General features: G+C 45.6%; 1 protein-coding gene across 1 annotated transcript in view; it reads right to left on the reverse strand.

Moving 5' to 3' along the window:
- Positions 1–19,567, reverse strand: part of LOC121581835 (netrin receptor DCC-like) — a 205,239-nt gene that overhangs the window by 164,275 nt on the left and 21,397 nt on the right. The window contains exon 2 of the mRNA XM_045213884.1: positions 6,843–7,002. Coding sequence (XP_045069819.1) covers positions 6,843–7,002 — 160 coding nt within the window. The remainder of the gene's footprint in view (positions 1–6,842; positions 7,003–19,567) is intronic.

The raw sequence follows: 19,567 nt of genomic DNA on the forward strand, positions 1-19,567 counted from the left end.
GGTGGGCGGGTGCAAGCAGCGTTCGGTTGAAGAGCATGCATTTAGTTTTACTAGTGTTTAAGAGCAGTTGGAGGCTACTGAAGGAGTGTTGTATGGCATTGAAGCTCGTTTGGAGGTTTGTTAACACAGTGTCCAATGAAGGGCCAGATGTATACAAAATGGCGTTGTCTGCGTAGAGGTGGATCTGAGAGTCACCAGCAGCAAGAGCGACATCATTGATATACACAGAGAAAAGAGTTGGCCCAAGAATTGAACCCTGTGGCACCCCCATAGAGACTGCCATAGGTCCAGACAACAGGCCCTCCGATTTGACACATTGAACTCTATCTGAGAAGTAGTTGGTGAACCAGGCGAGGCAGTCATTTGAGAAACCAAGGCTATTTAGTCTGCCAATAAGAATGCGGTGGTTGACAGAGTCGAAAGCCTTGGCCAGGTCAATGAAAACGGCTGCACAGTACTGTCTATTATCGATCGCGATTATAATATCGTTTAGGACCTTGAGCGTGGCTGAAGTGCACCCATGACCAGCTCGGAAACCGGATTGCATAGCGGAGAAGGTACGGTGGGATTCGAAATGGTCGGGTGATCTGTTTGTTAACTTGGCTTTCAAAAACTTTTGAAAGGCAGGGCAGGATGGATATGGGTCTGTAACAGTTTGGATCTAGAGTGTCACCCCCTTTGAAGAGGGGGATGACCGCGGCAGCTTTCCAATCTCTGGGGATCTCAGACGTTACGAAAGAGAGGTTGAACAGGCTAGTAATAGGGGTTGCGACAATTTCGGCGGCTAGTTTTAGAAAGAAAGGGTCCAGATTGTCTAGCCCAGATGATTTGTAGGGGTCCAGATTTTGCAGCTCTTTCAGAACATCAGCTGTCTGGATTTGTGTGAAGGAGAAGCGGGGGGCATGGGCAAGTTGCAGCGGAGGGTGCAGAGTTGGTGGCCGGGGTAGTGGTAGCCAGGTGGAAAGCATGGCCGGTCGTAGCAAAATGCTTGTTGAAATTCTCGATTATTGTAGATTTATCGGTGGTGATAGTGTTTCCCTAGCCTCAGTGCAGTGGGCAGATGGGGAGGAAGTGCTCTTATTCTCCATGGACTTTACAGTGTCCCAAAACTTTTTTGGAGTTAGTGCTACAGGATGCAAATTTCTGTTTGAAAAAGTTAGCCTTTGCTTTCCTAACTGCTTGTGTATATTGGTTCCTAACTTCCCTGAAAAGTTGCATATCACGGGGGCTATTTGATGCTAATGCAGTACGCCACAGGATGTTTTTGTGCTGGTCAAGGGCAGTCAAGTCTGAGGAGAACCAGGGGCTATATCTGTTCTTAGTTCTGTATTTTTTGAATGGGGCATGTTTATTTAAGATTGAGAGGAAATTACTTTTAAAGAACAACCAGGCATCCTCTACTGACGGAATGAGATCTATATCCATCCAGGATACCTGGGCCAGGTCAATTAGGAAAGCCTGCTTGCTGAAGTGTTTTTGGGAGCGTTTGACAGTGATGAGGGGTGGTCGTTTGACCGCGGACCCGTTATGGACGCAGGCAATAAGGCTGTGATCGCTGAGATCCTGGTTGAAGACAGCGGAGGTGTATTTAGAGGGTAAGTTAGTCAGGATGATATCTATGAGGGTAACCATGTTTACGGATTTAGGGTTGTACCTGGTAGGTTCGTTGATAATTTGTGTGAGATTGAGGGCATCTAGTTTAGATTGTAGGATGGCCGGGGTGTTAAGCATATCCCAATTTAGGTCACCAAGCAGTACGAACTCTGAGGATAGATGGGGGGCAATCAATTCACATATGGTGTCCAGGGCACAGCTGGGGGCTGAGGGGGGTCTGTAGCAAGTGGCAACAGTGAGAGATTTATTTCTGGAAAGGTGGATTTTTAGAAGTAGAAGCTCAAACTGTTTGGGCACAGACCTGGATAGTATGATAGAGCTCTGCAGGCTATCTCTACAGTAGATTGCATCTCCACCCCCTTTGGCAGTTCTATCTAGATGGAAAATGTTATAGTTGGGGATGGAAATTTCAGAATTTTTGGTGGCCTTCCTAAGCCAGGATTCAGACACTGCTAGAACATCAGGGTTGGCGGAGTGTGCTAACGCAGTGAGTAACTCAAACTTAGGAAGGAGGCTTCTGATATTTACGTGCAGAAAACCAAGGCTTTTACGGTTACAGAAGTCAACAAATGATAGCTCCTGGGGAGTAAGAGTGATACTGGGGGCTGCAGGGCCTGGGTTAGCCTCTACATCACCAGAGGAACAGAGGAGGACTAGAATAAGGATACGACTAAAGGCTTTAAGAACTGGTCTTCTAGTGCGTTGGGTACATAGAATAAAGGGGGCAGTTCTCCGGGCGTTGTAGAAAAGATTCAGGGCATTATGTACAGAAAAGGATATGGAAGGATATGAGTACAGTTGAGGTAAACCTAAGCGTTGGGTAACAATGAAAGAGATAGCATCACTGGAGGCACCGATTGAGCCGGTCTCGGCGTGTATGGGGGGTGGAACAAAGGAACTATTTGAGGCAGTTTGAGAGGGACTAGGGGTTCTACAGTGAACTTGTATAATAAGAAGTAACCCAAACAGCAATAGGCAAGGCATATTGACAAGGGAGAGAGGCATAAAGCAATCACAGGTGTTATTAGAGAGAGCTAAGACAACAACTGGTAATAGCGATAAAGTTTGGGCTGAGGCTAAACAGAATAAACAGGACAGGGTACCGTGTAAAGGAACAGTCCAGCAGGCATCAGCTGTGCAGCTGAGTGATCATAAGGTCCAGTGAACAGCAATATGTGAGTCCGAGAGCAGTTCAAATTGGTGCTTCAGCACAGCTAGCTAATGCACCTAAATGTGACAAGTATTTCAAAAATGGATACAACTAACATTTGGGTACAGGACTCGTGTCCTGACATTCTGGTTCTCTTGGAAACATGGTTAAATGGTTCTGTCTCTGATAAAGACATTGAAGTAAATTATTATAATGTATTTAGATTACAGAAAGGGGAAGGAGTGGCCATATATGTAAAATCTAATTTCATGGCGTCCCAATTTTAAAATATTTCTGTTCCCAAGAAATTTGAGCTCCTGGTTGTAGATGTGTCCATAAACCAGAATACACATGTATTTGTTGCTGTGATTTACCGCCCCCCTGGTGCCATGGCGATGCTATTGACACTATTTCCAAGTGTTTAACACCTTTTTTGTCATCCTCATTGATTGATTTAATTCTTACTGATAATAGTATTTGCATATGATCTCAGTGATCATTGTCCTATAGTATGTAATAGAGATACGAACAGCAAAATATAATTCCTAGTTTAATTAAGATGATACATTTTAAAAGGTTTTCTCCTCAAGGTTTTTTTATGACATGTTCTACTCTGATTTAGCCACGGTCTCCTGTATTCCTGACCCTGAGTTGGCTCTAGAAATGTTTTCCCACGTATTTAATCCTCTGGCAAATAAACATGCCCCTTTTAAACAATTCAGAGTCAAAGATAGATCTAACCCTTGATTTTCTTCCGAGCTATCTCTCATTCAGATGAGAAATCAGGCCTGGGCCAAAGCAAGGAAAACTGACTCTGTAGTGGACTGGCAGTCTATCAGACAATTGAGAAACAAATGTACTATCTCGATTCAGAAAGCTAAATCAAGCTACTTTCTAAGCTCTATCTCTGACTCTGCTGGTGATACTTCTCAATTTTGGAAAACAGTAAATGCACTGAAGCGTACAAATGTATCTTCTTCCCTGCCTAAGCAAGTTCTGTTTGTTTATGTCACATAGGTTGATACATTGCTATGTTTTCATTTATAAAGCCCTTTTACAAAAAGTCCCACTGTACCTAACATCTTTACTAAACTTTAGACATAAGAGTTACCAGACCTGGTCTCAGGGATGGTTAACTCTGGAAATTCCTTTGGTCTCTACTGAGTTAGGTAAATCAGCGTTTAGATTTCTTGCACCTTATTTGTGGAACAATCTTCAAAAGTTCTTACATTTTATGTTTTGGTGCCTCTAGGGCAATTCAGAAAGCTGATTGAGGACCTTACTGATGAATGTGTTTGTTTTTTATGACCATGTTTTTCTTTCTTTCTAATTGCATTTGGAATTTATTTTGATGTGTGTATTTTCTGTAATTTACATAATTCAGAGCTCATCTGTAAAAGAGACCTTGGTCTCAGTATGACTCCCCAATAAAATAACGGTTAAAAAAAAGATCAAAAGACTCATGGACTTTATAAAATACTACTTTAAGTGATGATCAGAGACTTGTGGACTTTATAAAAAAAAACATTCTAATAAAATAACCAATCCCTAAATGATTAGATTCATTACAAAATCAAACTTCATGCATAGTTTGACAAGCCCAAGAGGAACAGAAACTCTGATATGCTGTGTCCAAATGACACCCTATTCCCTATACAGTGCACTACTTTTCATCAGAGCCCTGGGGGATAGGTTGTCATTTCGGATACGGCCAAATTGAGTTATTAACATACCTCTGATGCAACATGGAGTGTGTTCTATGCAAGCAGCTTGATCTATGTCTGTTTGTTTTATCCTGAAATCACTACTGAGTTAGGACACAACCCATATTCCCTTATTATACTAGCAGTAGCTCACTGCCCTTGTTAGTTGGCACTATAACAGCTACTTTGGTTGCTTCCCAAATGGTATCATATTCCCTTTATAGTGCACTATTTTGAACCAGGGCACATTGAAGAGGTAGAACACTTTATAGGGAATAGGGTGCCACTTGGGACTAAGAGTTTCCACTTGAAAAAACAATACAACAAATTCAAAATTATCATTAAAAATGTAATAAAACAAAAATACAGAATCAACACTACAGCTTCAAACACCACACATACAATTATTTACATTCAATCCAAGCACTTGCAATTCTCATTTAATTCATTCAACATTAAAGTCCTCAACTGCCCTAGGGGCACCAGAGAGTCAAGATGTAGGGAGTTTTGTAGGCTATTGCAAAAATGGGGGGCACTAAAACTGAATGCGGATTTACCTAGATCTGTACATACTAGTGGAACCTCGAGAGTTAACCATCCCTGTGAACGGGTTTGGTGTCTCGTATTTGTACATTTTAACAGTGACGTGAGGTAAGTCGGAAGCTTGTGCATTTGAGCTTTGTAAACAAACATGGCGTAATGAAGTGATCTACGGGACTTTGAGGACCGGCCAACCTTTTGATACAGGATGAAGTGGTGCGTCCGTCACCTGTGATAAAACGAATGGGGCCATGGTAGACGGCATCCAACAGTGTAAGAGTAGTGGCTGCTGCATTCTGGTAAATGGTGTCACCATAGTCAAGAACTGGCAGGAAGGTACAATCTGCTTCCTGCTCTTTAGGGAGAAGCATGATCTCTTTTTTATAAAATAAGCTTACTTTAAATCTCAGCTTCTTAACTAGCTCATCCATATGTTTTTTAAACATCAAATTATTGTCAATCCAAAAGCACAGGTATTTATAGGAGGGAACCTGCTCGATGAAAGAACCATCCAATGCATACATGTAAGCCATCTGGAATCTTTCTAAAATAAAAAAATAAAAACAGCATACGTTTCGTTTTTCTCGCATCAAGTACCCATTTTAAATCAACAAGGATTTTCTGTAAGGCGACAAAATCAGATTGCAACTCCAACAGCCTGGTCAGCCATAGGGGCAATAGCGTACATAACAGTGTGATCTGCATACAGATGAATGTTACAGGTTTTTGCAGATTTTCCAATATTATTTATATAAATAATAAAGAGGACTGGTCCCAAAATCGACCCCTGCGGGATACCTTTCGTAATATCAAGGTATCTTGACACCATCAGAAAGCACACATTGAGTCGTGACCATGTAGTAGACCAGACCATATAGTAGACCAGACCATGTAGTAGACCAGACCATATAGTAGACCAGACCATGTAGTAGACCAGACCATGTAGTAGACCAGACCATATAGTAGACCAGACCATATAGTAGACCAGACCAGACCATGTAGTAGACTAGACCAGACCATATAGTAGACCAGACCATGTAGTAGACCAGACCATGTAGTAGACCAGACCATGTAGTAGACCAGACCATGTAGTAGACCAGACCATGTAGTAGACTAGACCAGACCATGTAGTAGACCAGACCATGTAGTAGACCAGACCATGTAGTAGACCAGACCATATAGTAGACCAGACCATGTAGTAGACCAGACCATATAGTAGACCAGACCATGTAGTAGACTAGACCATGTAGTAGACCAGACCATGTAGTAGACCAGACCAGACCATGTAGTAGACTAGACCAGACCATGTAGTAGACCAGACCATGTAGTAGACCAGACCATGTAGTAGACCAGACCAGACCATGTAGTAGACCAGACCATGTAGTAGACCAGACCATGTAGTAGACCAGACCAGACCATGTAGTAGACCAGACCATATAGTAGACCAGAGCATGTAGTAGACCAGAGCAGACCATGTAGTAGACCAGACCATGTAGTAGACCAGACCAGACCATGTAGTAGACCAGACCAGACCATATAGTAGACCAGAGCATATAGTAGACCAGACCATGTAGTAGACCAGACCAGACCATGTAGTAGACCAGACCAGACCATGTAGTAGACCAGACCATATAGTAGACCAGACCATGTAGTAGACCAGACCATGTAGTAGACCAGACCATGTAGTAGACCAGACCATATAGTAGACCAGACCATGTAGTAGGCCAGACCATGTAGTAGACCAGACCATGTAGTAGACCAGACCATGTAGTAGACCAGACCATGTAGTAGACCAGACCATGTAGTAGACCAGAGCATATAGTATTTAACCGTACCTGTTGACAGTGTCCTGGGAGTAGTAGATGCCGTAGGTCTGAACAGTTCCTCTGGTCTCCTGCGGGGGGCGCCAGCTGAGGCGGACAAAACGGCTGGACACTAGGACAGGGACCACGTCACGGGGAGCAGAGGGGAGGAGGACGCCTGAGCTGGGGACAACTGGTGGGGGAGGAGAGGAGTAAGTCAAAGAAGTAGGGGACTCAGGGCTAGGGACCTGAGGGGCTGGTGTTGGGGAGGCTACTGTTTCTAGGTAGGTATGTTAGTTATTTAGGAAAGAGGGAGGGAGGGAGGGAGGGAGGGAGGGAGGAGGAGGAGGAGGGAGGAGGAGGAGGAGGAGGAGGGTGGGAGGGGTGGGAGGGAGGAGGAGGAGGGAGGAGGAGGGAGGGAGGGAGGGAGGGAGGAGGGAGGAGGGAGGGAGGGAGGGAGGAGGGAGGGAGGAGGAGGGAGGAGGGAGGGAGGGAGGAGGGAGGGGGGAGGGAGGAGGGAGGGAGGAGGGAGGGAGGGAGGAGGAGGGGGAGGGTGGGAGGGGGAGGGAGGGGAGGGAGGAGGGAGGGAGGGAGGGAGGGAGGGAGGGAGGAGGAGGAGGAGGAGGGAGGGAGGGAGGGAGGGTGGGAGGGTGGGAGGAGGAGGAGGAGGAGGGTGGGAGGGTGGGAGGGAGGGAGGGAGGAGGAGGAGGAGGAGGGAGGGAGGGGTGGGAGGAGGAGGAGGAGGAGGGTGGGAGGGAGGAGGAGGAGGAGGAGGAGGAGGAGGAGGAGGGGAGGGTGGGAGGGAGGAGGAGGAGGGTGGGAGGGAGGAGGAGGAGGAGGAGGAGGAGGAGGAGGAGGAGGGTGGGAGGGAGGAGGAGCAGGAGGAGGGAGGGAGGGAGGGGGGGAGGGATTGAATAAAACAAGAGGAGCATGGCCGATGGAATGAGAAGATGAGGAAAGAAAGGAAGAAGAAGTGATAAAGAAGGTCACAGACAAAATCATTATTTTCAGTAAAGATAGTTTATTACAGTGCAGTAGAAGTGTCATTCAGTCAGAGAGAGAGAGAGAGAGAGAGAGAGAGAGAGAGAGAGAGAGAGAGAGAGAGAGAGAGAGACAGAGAGACAGAGAGAGAGAGACAGAGAGAGCGAGACAGAGAGAGAGAGAGAGAGAGAGAGAGAGAGAGAGAGCGAGAGAGAGAGCGAGAGAGAGAGAGATGTTTACAATTGAGTAGCTGAATGTAAAGAGGTTGTTACACCATTGTATGTAATATGATGAAACATTGTATGTAATATGATGTAACATTGTATGTTATATGTATGTTCTGTTGACAGTATGTTGGTGAAACTGGGAGATATGGCATGAAAGCTACCTATAATCATAAAGGCTAACTATAATCATAAAGGCTAACTATAATCATAAAAGCCATAACCAACATATTTTCTATTTTCTCCCTGTAGCTGTCTGTTCATTTTGCCCTGTTGAAACTGAAGAGAAGTAATGCCTGTTAAAGTGGGACTGGATCACCACTAGGAGCTCAGGATTTTAATTAAATTAAATTAAAAAGGTATTGTCGGATATTATTCATTCTAATCAGACAGGTTTTTTACATGGAAGATACATTGGTGATAATATAAGGCAAGTATTGGAAACAATAGAACACTATGGGAAATATGGGAAACCAGGCTTGCTATTCATAGCAGACTTCGAAAAGGCATTTGATAAAGTTCGACTGGGGTTTATATATAAATGCCTGGAGCATTTCAATTTTGGAGAATCTCTTAAAAAATGAGTCAAAATCATGTATAGTAACCCTAGGTGTAAAATAGTAAATAATGGCTATTTTTCCGAAAGTTTTAAACTGTCAAGAGGAGTGAAACAAGGTTGTCCACTATCGGCATATCTATTTATTGTGGCCATCGAGATGTTAGCTATTAAAATCAGATCCAATAATAATATCAGAGGATTAGAAATACAGGGCTTAAAAACAAAGGTGTCATTGTACGCTGATGATTCATGTTTTCTTTTAAATCCTCAACTAGAATCCCTCCACAGCCTCATAGAGGATCTAGATACATTTTCTAACCTCTCTGGATTACAACCAAATTATGACAAATGTACTATATTACGTGTTGGATCACTAAAAAATAAAAAAATTACATTACCATGTAGTTTACCAATAAAATGGCCTGATGGTGATGTGGATATACTCGGAATACATATCCCAAAGGAAATAAATGATCTCACTTCAATACATTTTAATAGAAAGTTAGCAAAAATAGATAAGATCTTACTACCATGGAAAGGAAAATACCTGTCAATTTGTGGAAAAATCACCCTGATTAACTATTTAGTATTATCCCAGTTTACCTAATAATAATAAATAATATGCCATTTAGCAGACGCTTTTATCCAAAGCGACTTACAGTCACTTACCTATTTGCTTATGGTCTTGCCTACGCCTAGCGAACAGTTTTTTAAATTATATGAGAAAAAAAATATTCAAATGTATTTGGAACGGCAAGCCAGACATAATTAAAAGGGCATATTTATATAATGAATATGAATTCGGAGGACATAAATTATTAAATATTAAAGCATTAGACCTATCACTAAAAGCTTCAGTCATACAAAAGTTATACTTAAATCTGAACTGGTTCTCAAGCAAATTAGTAAGATTGTCTCACCCAATGTTCAAGAAAGGCCTTTTTCCCTTTATTCAGATTACAACAACTCATTTGCAGTTATTTGAAAAGGAAATCATCTCCCAAATATCACTATTTCTAAAACAAGCCATAGAAAGTTGGTTGCAATTTCAATTTAATCCTCCAGAAAAAAACAGAACAAATAATGCAACAAATATTGTGGTTAAATTCAAATATACTAATTGACAAATGCAAATTAATTACTTAAAAATCATACAATGTGATTTTCTGGATTTTTGTTTTAGATTCCGTCTCTCACAGTTGAAGTGTACCTATGATAAAAAATTACAGACCTCTACATGCTTTGTAAGTAGGAAAACCTGCAAAATCGGCAGTGTATCAAATACTTGTTCTCCCCACTGTATATATAATATAATTATTGTAAAATTAACTCTGTCCATAAGGTGTAGATAGTAAGTATAGACCGGAAGTAGAGGCCTGGGCATTGTTGTTCACTAATTTACCCCAAGTAGGGAAAGGATGGCGGGGTTGAAAAGTAATAAAGGGGAGTATATATATAAAAAACATGGGGGGTTGGAAGTGATGCAGACAATTACATTGATGGAAGTTACAATCTATCTGCAATATTAAGCTGATCCACCCCCCCCAATAATACTGTAGTTAGAAAGTAAACTATAGTAGTCAGCCCATGTGTGGTAAGTCTAATACTGTAGTAGGCAATGTCCAAAAGGAAGCTGACAGGTTTTTCTCACCTCTGATAATGTTCTGATGCAGAATATAGCCATATCACACACTAACCTCACACACTAACCTCACACACACCAGCCTTACAGCTTAACACATATCGTCACCAGGGAATGAGTGTCAGGAGGACCAGCCTCAACCTGTTAACTCACTGAAGAACAGCGGACAATTGGCACAACACAATCTCTGTCTAGGGTATTGGTACCACAGGTAACACAATGGATGAATACATTTCATATAAAACATATCTGAAAAGAAAGAAGGTGAGATTTTCAACGGACTAACACGCTCACCCCACATCTATTTACTGGGGGAGAAGATGTTGTCTTTTGATAAAGGTGGTCGTAAAAATCCAATTTATCCGTCCAAACTCCCCGAGACAAAGGTCAGAAGGGAGGCGTTCATCCTGTGGATATTCTTTAAATGCTTTTTTCTTGTACTTGTACAGTACGTCAATACTCTGTTACAGCTGCTAGAGCGCTAGGATACATCCCAAATGGCACCCCATTCCCTTTTATAGTGCACTACTTTCGACCAGGACCCATAAGGTTAGGGTGCCATTTGGGGAAAAACTCTTTGACTGCTCCACTGCACTGACCCCCCACACATCACACTTTGGGAGTAGCGATGTTAGCCTTAAGCCTCTGTCGGGAAAGGAACGAGGAGGAAGGGTTACATCCCAAATGGCACCCTATTCCCTAGATAGTGCACTACTTTAGACCAGAGAATGGCACCCTATTCCCTATGTAGTGCACTACTTTAGACCAGAGAATGGCACCCTATTCCCTAGATAGTGCACTACTTTAGACCAGAGAATGGCACCCTATTACCTATGTAGTGCACTACTTTTGACCGGGGTTCTATGTAGGGAATAGGGCGCCATTTGGGACGTAGCCTAAGAGGGAAGAGGGGGGAGTGATGTTAACGCTTAACCCATTTTTCCACTTTTCCTATTTCAAAGTGCTGCGATGAGAAAGTCAATTCTTCAGCCCAAAGACTTCAGCTGTTGGACAATAGACAATAGACAAGCTGGAAGGGAAGGGGGAGGGGAGGGGGGAAGGTGGAGAGGAGGGGAGGGGGAGGTGCAGACAACATTAAGGGTGAGAGGAGAAGTATAGAAAACACTGAATCTAAAATATCTCCTTTCTTCAAAGAGTGTAAACCATGGCCATTAGAAAAACGATGAAGAGTGCCTTGTTAAGTCTACACTGAGGAGAAAGAGGTGATGATGAGGGTGTGTGTGTGTGTGTGTGTGTGTGTGTGTGTGTGTGTGTGTGTGTGTGTGTGTGTGTGTTTGTGTTGGGGGTCAATTTGAATTTAAAATCCAAACATTTTTCAGCTTATTGAGAAGTTATTGAAAATAGATTCCCTTTTTAAATGTTTTAATTGGAATTTCAGTTTACTTCCTTAATTTACTGACTTCAATTCAAATTGACCCCAATCCTGGTGTTTGTGTGTGTGTTTGTGTGTGTGTTTCTTTGTGTGTGTGTGTGTGTGTGTGTGTGTGTGTGTGTGTGTGTGTGTGTGTGGCATCTCCATCTCCATCTCCATCTCCATCTCTGGTCAATGAGGAGAATCAGCTTCTGTTTGACCTCTGGTACCCGTGCCTGGTAATGCCAGTCTAATGCCCACTTTGGTGCCAGGCTAATGCCCACTTTGGTGCCAGTCTAATGCCCACTTTGGTGCCAGGCTAATGCCCACTTTGGTGCCAGTCTAATGCCCACTTTGGTGCCAGTCTAATGCCCACTTTGGTGCCAGGCTAATTCCCACTTTGGTGCCAGGACTTATGCCCACGTAGTTTTTTCCACTAAATTTCAGGGTTCATTTGAGGGGCAAGTGGTAAACATTCTAATTACAAATACCAATCCAGTGAATTTGGGTTCATGCAGCCACCCACTGATCATTTGAAATTCGCGCATATCTACCATCATAAAGATTCCCATACGTGATGAAATAAAAAGGTTCCTTTGATTAGAAGTTATGTGTGTCTTAAATCTGTAGCAGCCAATAATAGATATATACACTAGATGACCTCCAGGGGGCGCTGTGTTGAATCCACCACGCCTCCATCTTGGCGCTCCCCCACCGTTGTAGAAAATATGAACTATAAAAATGCATTTATAAGTGTCTACATTTGTTTTTGCAACGCTTATTCTATTACAGACACCATAATGCATACTTTTAAATTAAATTATGTGAGCTAAACATACAAATAAAACATAAACAAATATATACAATATTTTCCTTAAAGTATAATTATTTTGATGTACTCCTTTTCTGAGGAGTGTCAAAAAGGCTGACCGGGGGCTTCAAAGCATCTCATTGGTCGATACATAGCATCACCAATCCAGGGTTTGTATACATCGTTGGTAGCAGCCATACATTTAGTAGAACTGCTCTCTGTTGGTTTAGCAAACAACTGCGCACGAGTGACAGATATATCAAAAACAAATATGTCTGTGTATTTAGCGGAGGAAAAAGACAGCGTGACACCATATACTGTGCGAAACAGCTTAAAAGTACTTCTGGCCAAAGGCAAAATTATTTTTACAAAAGCCATCAACCCAGATCTAAACACAGAGTATTTTATTTCCATTAAACGGCAGACAAACAATCCCATTTTAAACTGAAGAAGGGCTATATATATATATATATGGAGTAACCTAGATGTGGATCATGATGATTTTTTGCATCCCAAATGACACCCTATTCCCTACATAGTGCACTACTTTTGACCAGGGCCCATATAGCACTGGTCAAAAGTAGTGCACTAAAGTATATCCAGCATAGGGTGTCATCTGGGATGCGGCCGATGGTTACATCCGTAGATCAGCACTTCAAATCCTCCTCCCTAAACACAGCAGGGTAAAAGCAAACTGTTGCTTTATTTAGAATGGATGATTTTTGACATAATTTCTTCTCTCAAAAGATAAACACACGTTTTAAGCTTCTTTAAAACTCTGATTGCGTGCTACCGGCCTGCTGTACTCTAAAATACAGATATGGTTTTACTCAGAGACATATGGTATCCGAAAATCGACTGCAAAAAGCTTCAAATGTGTTCAGACTTAAAAATGGGTTTGTTATTACTGTTTGGTGTAATGATGTAGTAATGGTGTTTAATTTCTAAACTCCTTTAACGCTGCAGAAAGTATGGAGACAATTAACGACTTAATGAAACATATAATCAAACTCCATGACCCGATATACAGGTAACTGCCAAAATAAAGGAAAGACTTGAGTAAATTAGGGATACAAAGTATATTGAAATGAGTTGCTTCCAAACAGGTGTGGTTCCTGATTTAATTAAGCAATTAGCATCCCATCATTCTCATGGTCATGTATAAAAATGCCCAGTTGTCCATTATTTTGGCTACCATGGCTAGAAGAAGAGTTATCAGTGACTTTAAAGAGGGGGTTTCAAGTAGCCTAGGGGGTTTAAAGGGGCCTAGGGGGTTTAAATAGGGTTTAAATGGGGTTTAAAGGGGGTTTAAAGGGGCCTAGGGGGTTTAAAGGGGCCTAGGGGGTTTAAAGGGGGTTTAAAGGGGCCTAGGGGGTTTAAAGGGGGTTTAAAGGGGCCTAGGGGGTTTAAATGGGGTTTAAAGGGGCCTAGGGGGGTTTAAAGGGGGTTTAAAGGGGCCTAGGGGGTTTAAAGGGGGGTTTAAAGGGGCCTAGGGGGTTTAAATGGGGTTTAAAGGGGGTTTAAAGGGGGTTTAAAGGGGGTTTAAAGGGGCCTAGGGGGTTTAAAGGGGGTTTAAAGGGGCCTAGGGGGTTTAAAGGGGGTTTAAAGGGGCCTAGGGGGTTTAAAGGGGGTTTAAATGGGCCTAGGGGGTTTAAAGGGGGTTTAAAGGGGCCTAGGGGGTTTAAATGGGGTTTAAAGGGGGTTTAAAGGGACCTAGGGGGTTTAAAGGGGGTTTAAAGGGTGTGTTTGTGTCTCAGTCACCAGATCAAATCAATCAAATCAAATAAAATGTTATTTGTCACATGCTTCGTAGACAACAGGTGTAGACTAAACAGTGAAATGCTTATTAACGGGTCCTTTTCCAACAACGCAGAGTTAAAGATAAGACTCCAACGCTTCCCACAGTTGTGTCAAGTTGGATGGATGTCCTTTGGGTGATGGACCATTCTTGATACACACGGGAAACTGTTGAGCGTGGAAAACCCAGCAGCGTTGCAGTTCTTAACACAAACCGGTGCACCTGGCACCTACTACCATACCCCGTTCAAAGGCATATAAGGAATCATAGCTTTCACCTGGATTCACCTGGTCAGTCCATGTCTAGGAAAGAGCAATGTATTATTCACTCAGTGTAGGTGGAGGGTTCTCTATACGGGATACTGGGAGCTGAGAGCATGGCAGGGTGAAGTTGGAGGGTTCTCTATACGGGATACTGGGAGCTGAGAGCATGGCAGGGTGAAAGTGGAGGGTTCTCTATACGGGATACTGGGAGCTGAGAGCATGGCAGGGTGTAGGTAGAGGGTTCTCTATACGGGATACTGGGAGCTGAGAGCATGGCAGGGTGTAGGTGGAGGGTTCTCTATACGGGATACTGGGAGCTGAGAGCATGGCAGGGTGTAGGTAGAGGGTTCTCTATACGGGATACTGGGAGCTGAGAGCATGGCAGGGTGAAGGTGGAGGGTTCTCTATACAGGATACTGGGAGCTGAGAGCATGGCAGGGTGAAGGTGGAGGGTGCCGCCTGTGCCCAAAAGGACAGGGGCCCTCCAATGGAGGGTGGTATAGGGGGCCCTCCAATGGAGGGTGGTATATGGGGCCCTCCAATGGAGGGTGGTATATGGGGCCCTCCAATGGAGGGTGGTATATGGGGCCCTCCAATGGAGGGTGGTATATGGGCACCTCCAATGGAGGGTGGTATATGGGGCCCTCCAATGGAGGGTGGTATATGGGGACCTCCAATGGAGGGTGGTATATGGGGCCCTGGCCACAAATAGCTGGTTGGTTCGGTTTGACCCGGGGGTCAGGGATGGTATCCGTTTTATTCAATTACAGAGTGTTCATCATGTGCTTTCTGTGTGTGCCAGGGTTCATCATGTGCTTTCTGTGTGTGCCAGGGGTCTGCCATTACTGTCTCTGGATGTAAATTGTAATGTGGTGCTGGATGTAAATTGTAATGTGGTGCTGGATGTAAATTGTAATGTGGTGCTGGATATAAATGTCAGCTTCCTGCCTCCTGTTTGTCTCCGGGCCTCTAGAGGTCATCTGTGTTCCCCTCTGCCTTAGTTCTTCCTCGTGTGTCCTTATTAGCTTTATCCAGGTCACCTGTGCCTTGTTTCCCCTAGAGTATTTTAGCTGTGTTTTTTCCCCTTGTTCCTCACTTGGTTTTTGAGTCCTGGCTATGTGTCTCCTGCTGTGTCCCACAGAGTCTTTCCGAGTAAGCTTTTCTAAGTTATCTTTATTTTGTTTTTCTCCCCTCGTGGAGTTATTATTGTTTTGTCCTCCTGTTTTGTTTACTGTACCTCTGTTAGTATACCTCTTTCTGAGAAGAACTTTTGTTGGATTATTTTTGAAGTGCAAAGAAATACCTTTTTTATATTAAACCTACTTTGCCTGGAGTATTGCCTCGGGTGTTCCGTTTGGGTCCTACTATACCTCCTCTGTGGCTAAGGGGTAGAACACCCAACTCTCCACATCTGAGACCTGAGTTCAAGCCTAGCTTGTGACAGAAAACCAAGTCAATCATGGACCCAGAAACACTCAGTTCCAAGGACCTGTTGGCGGTGATCGCTCGACATGAGGCATCTTTCCAGCGCCATGAAGCCGTTCTCAGCCGACAGGAAGAGCTGATGGCTAGTCATTCTCAACTCCTGGCCGATATGATGAGTTCCCTCCGCCAGCTCTTTGAACGCCTCCCTGGTCCTTCCCCTTACTCCAGGTCACCCCCAGTGACGACAGGCCTTCTCCATCGGGCGGAGCCCCGACTACCACCTCCCAAGCCCTTTTCTGGGGATCCAAGCTCTGCCAGGGTTTCCTCACCCAATGCTCCCTCACCTTCGAGCTCCAACCCTCAAGTTTTCCCACCGACCGCTCCAAGATTGCCTACATCATTACCCTTCTTTCAGACAAGGCGCTCTCCTGGGCCTCTGCGGTGTGGCAGTCCCAGGAGGCCTGTTGTGACTCCTACGCTGCATTTGTAGAAGAGTTCAAGCGGGTGTTCGATCATCCTGTCAGTGGGCGGGAAGCTTCAAGCGCCTACTGTCTCTCCGTCAGGGTCCCCAGAGCACGGCAGATTTTGCCATTGAATTCCGGACCATAGCAGCAAGGAGCGGATGGAATGATGAAGCGCTGAGGGTCTGTTTTCAGGGAGGGTTATCTGAGCCCCTTCAAGATGAGTTAGCCACCCGAGAACCAGCTGGGGATCTCGAGTCCCTCATAGCCTTGGCCATCCGCCTGGACAATCGTCTAAGAGAGCGGAGAACGGCTCGCGCCAGGGGTCTCAGTCCCAAGTTCCTCTGAGCAGCTCTGTTTCTCCTGTTTGGGCTCCGTCATTCAGAGCTTCCCGGCTCCTGAACTGCTCCAGGATTCCCGGAGAACATGCAGTTAGGCCGCTCCAGGCTTTCTCCCAACGAAAGGGAACGTCGCATGAGGGAGCGTCGGTGCCTCTACTGCGGGGTTGCCGGCCACTTCGCTCCACTTGCCCCGAGCTTCCGGGGAAACGCCTGTCCCCGCTTGCTACAGGAGGGCTGTGATGGGGAAAATTAGAGCTCCTCCTACTAACGCTGTCTTAGCTATCCCAGCCACTCTGTCCTGGAAGGGCCACCAGCATCGGGTCCAGGCTATGATTGATTCCGGTGCCGCAGGTGATTTCCTGGATTTAACCTTGGCTAAGGAACTTAAGATCCCTACCCAACTACTTCCTCAACCCCAGGCAGTTACAGCCTTAGATGGCAGACCTCTGGAACCAGGAAAGGTTACAGAGGCGACTCAGTCCCTGCGACTTACCATCTTTCAACACCAGCAGGAGGAGACCTTCTATCTCATTGACTCCCCGAGTATCCTATTATCCTGGGTCAACCTTGGCTATGCAGACATAATCCCCAGATCGACTGGCCTACTGGCACCATTCTAAGCTGGGGTCCCACTTGCCAACTCACCTGCATGCTTCAGAGTCCTCAGCCCCTAGTACCCAGTTTCAAGAGTCTGTTGACGTCTCCCGAGTCCCCAGTGTTTACCATCGGTTCAAGGCAGTGTTCAGCAAGTCCCGGCTACTTCCTTACCGCCTCACCGCACGTATGACTGTGCCATTGATCTACTCCCTGGTTGCTGCCCTCCTAGAGGTCGGATCTTTTCCTTATCCTCCCCCGAGCACTCAGCTATGGACACCTACATTAAGGAGTCCTTGGCAGCCGGCCTCATCTGTGCCTCTACTTCCCGGCTGGGGCGGGCTTTTTTGTTGAAAAGAAAGACGGGGGTCTTAGGCCTTGTATTGATTCGGGACTCAACAAGATCACGGTTCGGAATCGATACCCCTTTTCCTCTCATGGCCACTGCTTTTGAGCGGCTTCAAGGGGCTTCCATTTTACTAAACTGGATCTCCGCAATGCTTACCATCTCGTGCGGATCCGGCCAGGAGACGAATGGAAGACTGGCTTTCAACACGCCCACGGGCACTATGAATATCGGGTGATGCCGTTCGGGCTCACCAATGCCCCCGCAGTATTCCAAGCCTGATTAATGATGTTCTCCGGGATATGCTTAATCTGTTCGCTTCGTACCTGGACGATATCCTCATCTTCTCGAGGTCACTGAAGGAGCATGAGGGGCATGTTAGCAGGGTTCTCCAGAGGCTCCTTGACAATCACCTCTACGTTAAACCTGAGAAGTGTGAGTTTCATGTTTCCCAGACTCAGTTTCTCGGGTTTATTGTCACTCCCGGCCACCTAGAGATGGATCCCAAGAAGGTCAAAGCGGTCCACAGCTGGCCCACACCTGCCACGGTCAAGGAGGTTCAACGGTTCATTGGCTTTTCTAACTTCTATCGGAAGTTCATTAAGAATTTCAGCTCTGTGGTAGCCCCTTTGACGACGCTTACCAAGGGAGGAGGGACCAAGATTCACTGGGGTCCGGAAGCAGCAGGGGCCTTCGAGGATCTCAAGCGCCGCTTCACTTCTGCTCCGATTCTGGTGATCCCTGACCCAGAAAGACCTTTCGTGGTGGAGGTGGACGCCTCAGAGGTGGGGGGTGGGAGCCGTCCTGTCACAGAGGGGTGAGGATGGGAGATTACACCCTTGTGCCTTCATGTCTCGCCGCCTGTCTGAGGCCGAGCGCAACTACCACGTGGGGGATCGAGAGTTGCTTGCGGTAAAACTGGCCTTGGAAGAGTGGCGCCATTGGCTTGAGGGGGCTCAGCATCCTTTACAGGTTCTCACAGACCACAAGAACCTGGAATATCTCCAACAGGCAAAGCGGATGAACCCTCGGCAAGCACGATGGTCCCTTTTTTTAATCGATTCCAGTTTCTCCTGTCTTACAGACCTGGCACCAAGAACGTCAAGCCGATGCCCTGTCTCGAGCCTATTCTCCCGAGATACAAGAGAAGCCCTTGGCATCGATTATTCCGAGGTCTAGGATCGTCGCACCTCTTCAGTGGGAACTAGAAAGAGGGCAGAGAGGCCCTTGTCCATGAGCCCGATCCAGGCGGTGGTCCTGCCGGACGCCTGTACGTGCCTCTCTCTGTTCGGGCCCGTTCTTGCAGTGGGGTCATGAGTCGCCCTTGACATGCCATCCGGGTAGTGCTCGCACACTGGAATTCCTCCAGCGGCGGTTTTGGTGGCCGTCCATCAAGAAGGACGTGCAGGTCTATGTTGGGGCCTGCCCTGTGTGCAACCAGGGAAAGTCGACACGTCAGCGACCCCAGGGACTGCTCCATCCCTTACCTGTTCCTCGCAGGCCATGGTCACACCTTTCTCTGGATTTTGTTACGGGACTTCCTCCATCCCAGGGCAACACAGTCATCCTAGTGGTTGTTGACCGGTTCTCTAAGGCTGCCCGGTTTATTCCCCTGCCCAAGCTGCCCTCGGCCAAGGAGACTGCTGAGCTCCTCATGAACCATGTCTTCCGGATATTTGGTATTCCCCTGGACGTTGTCTCTGACCGAGGTCCCCAATTCTCATCCCGGTTTTGGGGGGCCTTCTGCAGGCTTATTGGGGCCACAGCCAGCCTATCGTCTGGGTTCCATCCAGAGTCTAATGGCCAAACGGAACGGATTAATCAGGATCTGGAGACCACCCTGCGGTGTATGGCGGCCAGTAATCCCACGTCTTGGGCCACCTATATCATTTGGGCTGAATATGCCCACAACACCCTCCAGTCCTCAGCCACCGGATTGTC

Source organism: Coregonus clupeaformis, unplaced genomic scaffold, assembly GCF_020615455.1.
Source record: "Coregonus clupeaformis isolate EN_2021a unplaced genomic scaffold, ASM2061545v1 scaf0166, whole genome shotgun sequence".
Taxonomy (NCBI): Eukaryota; Metazoa; Chordata; class Actinopteri; order Salmoniformes; family Salmonidae; genus Coregonus; species Coregonus clupeaformis.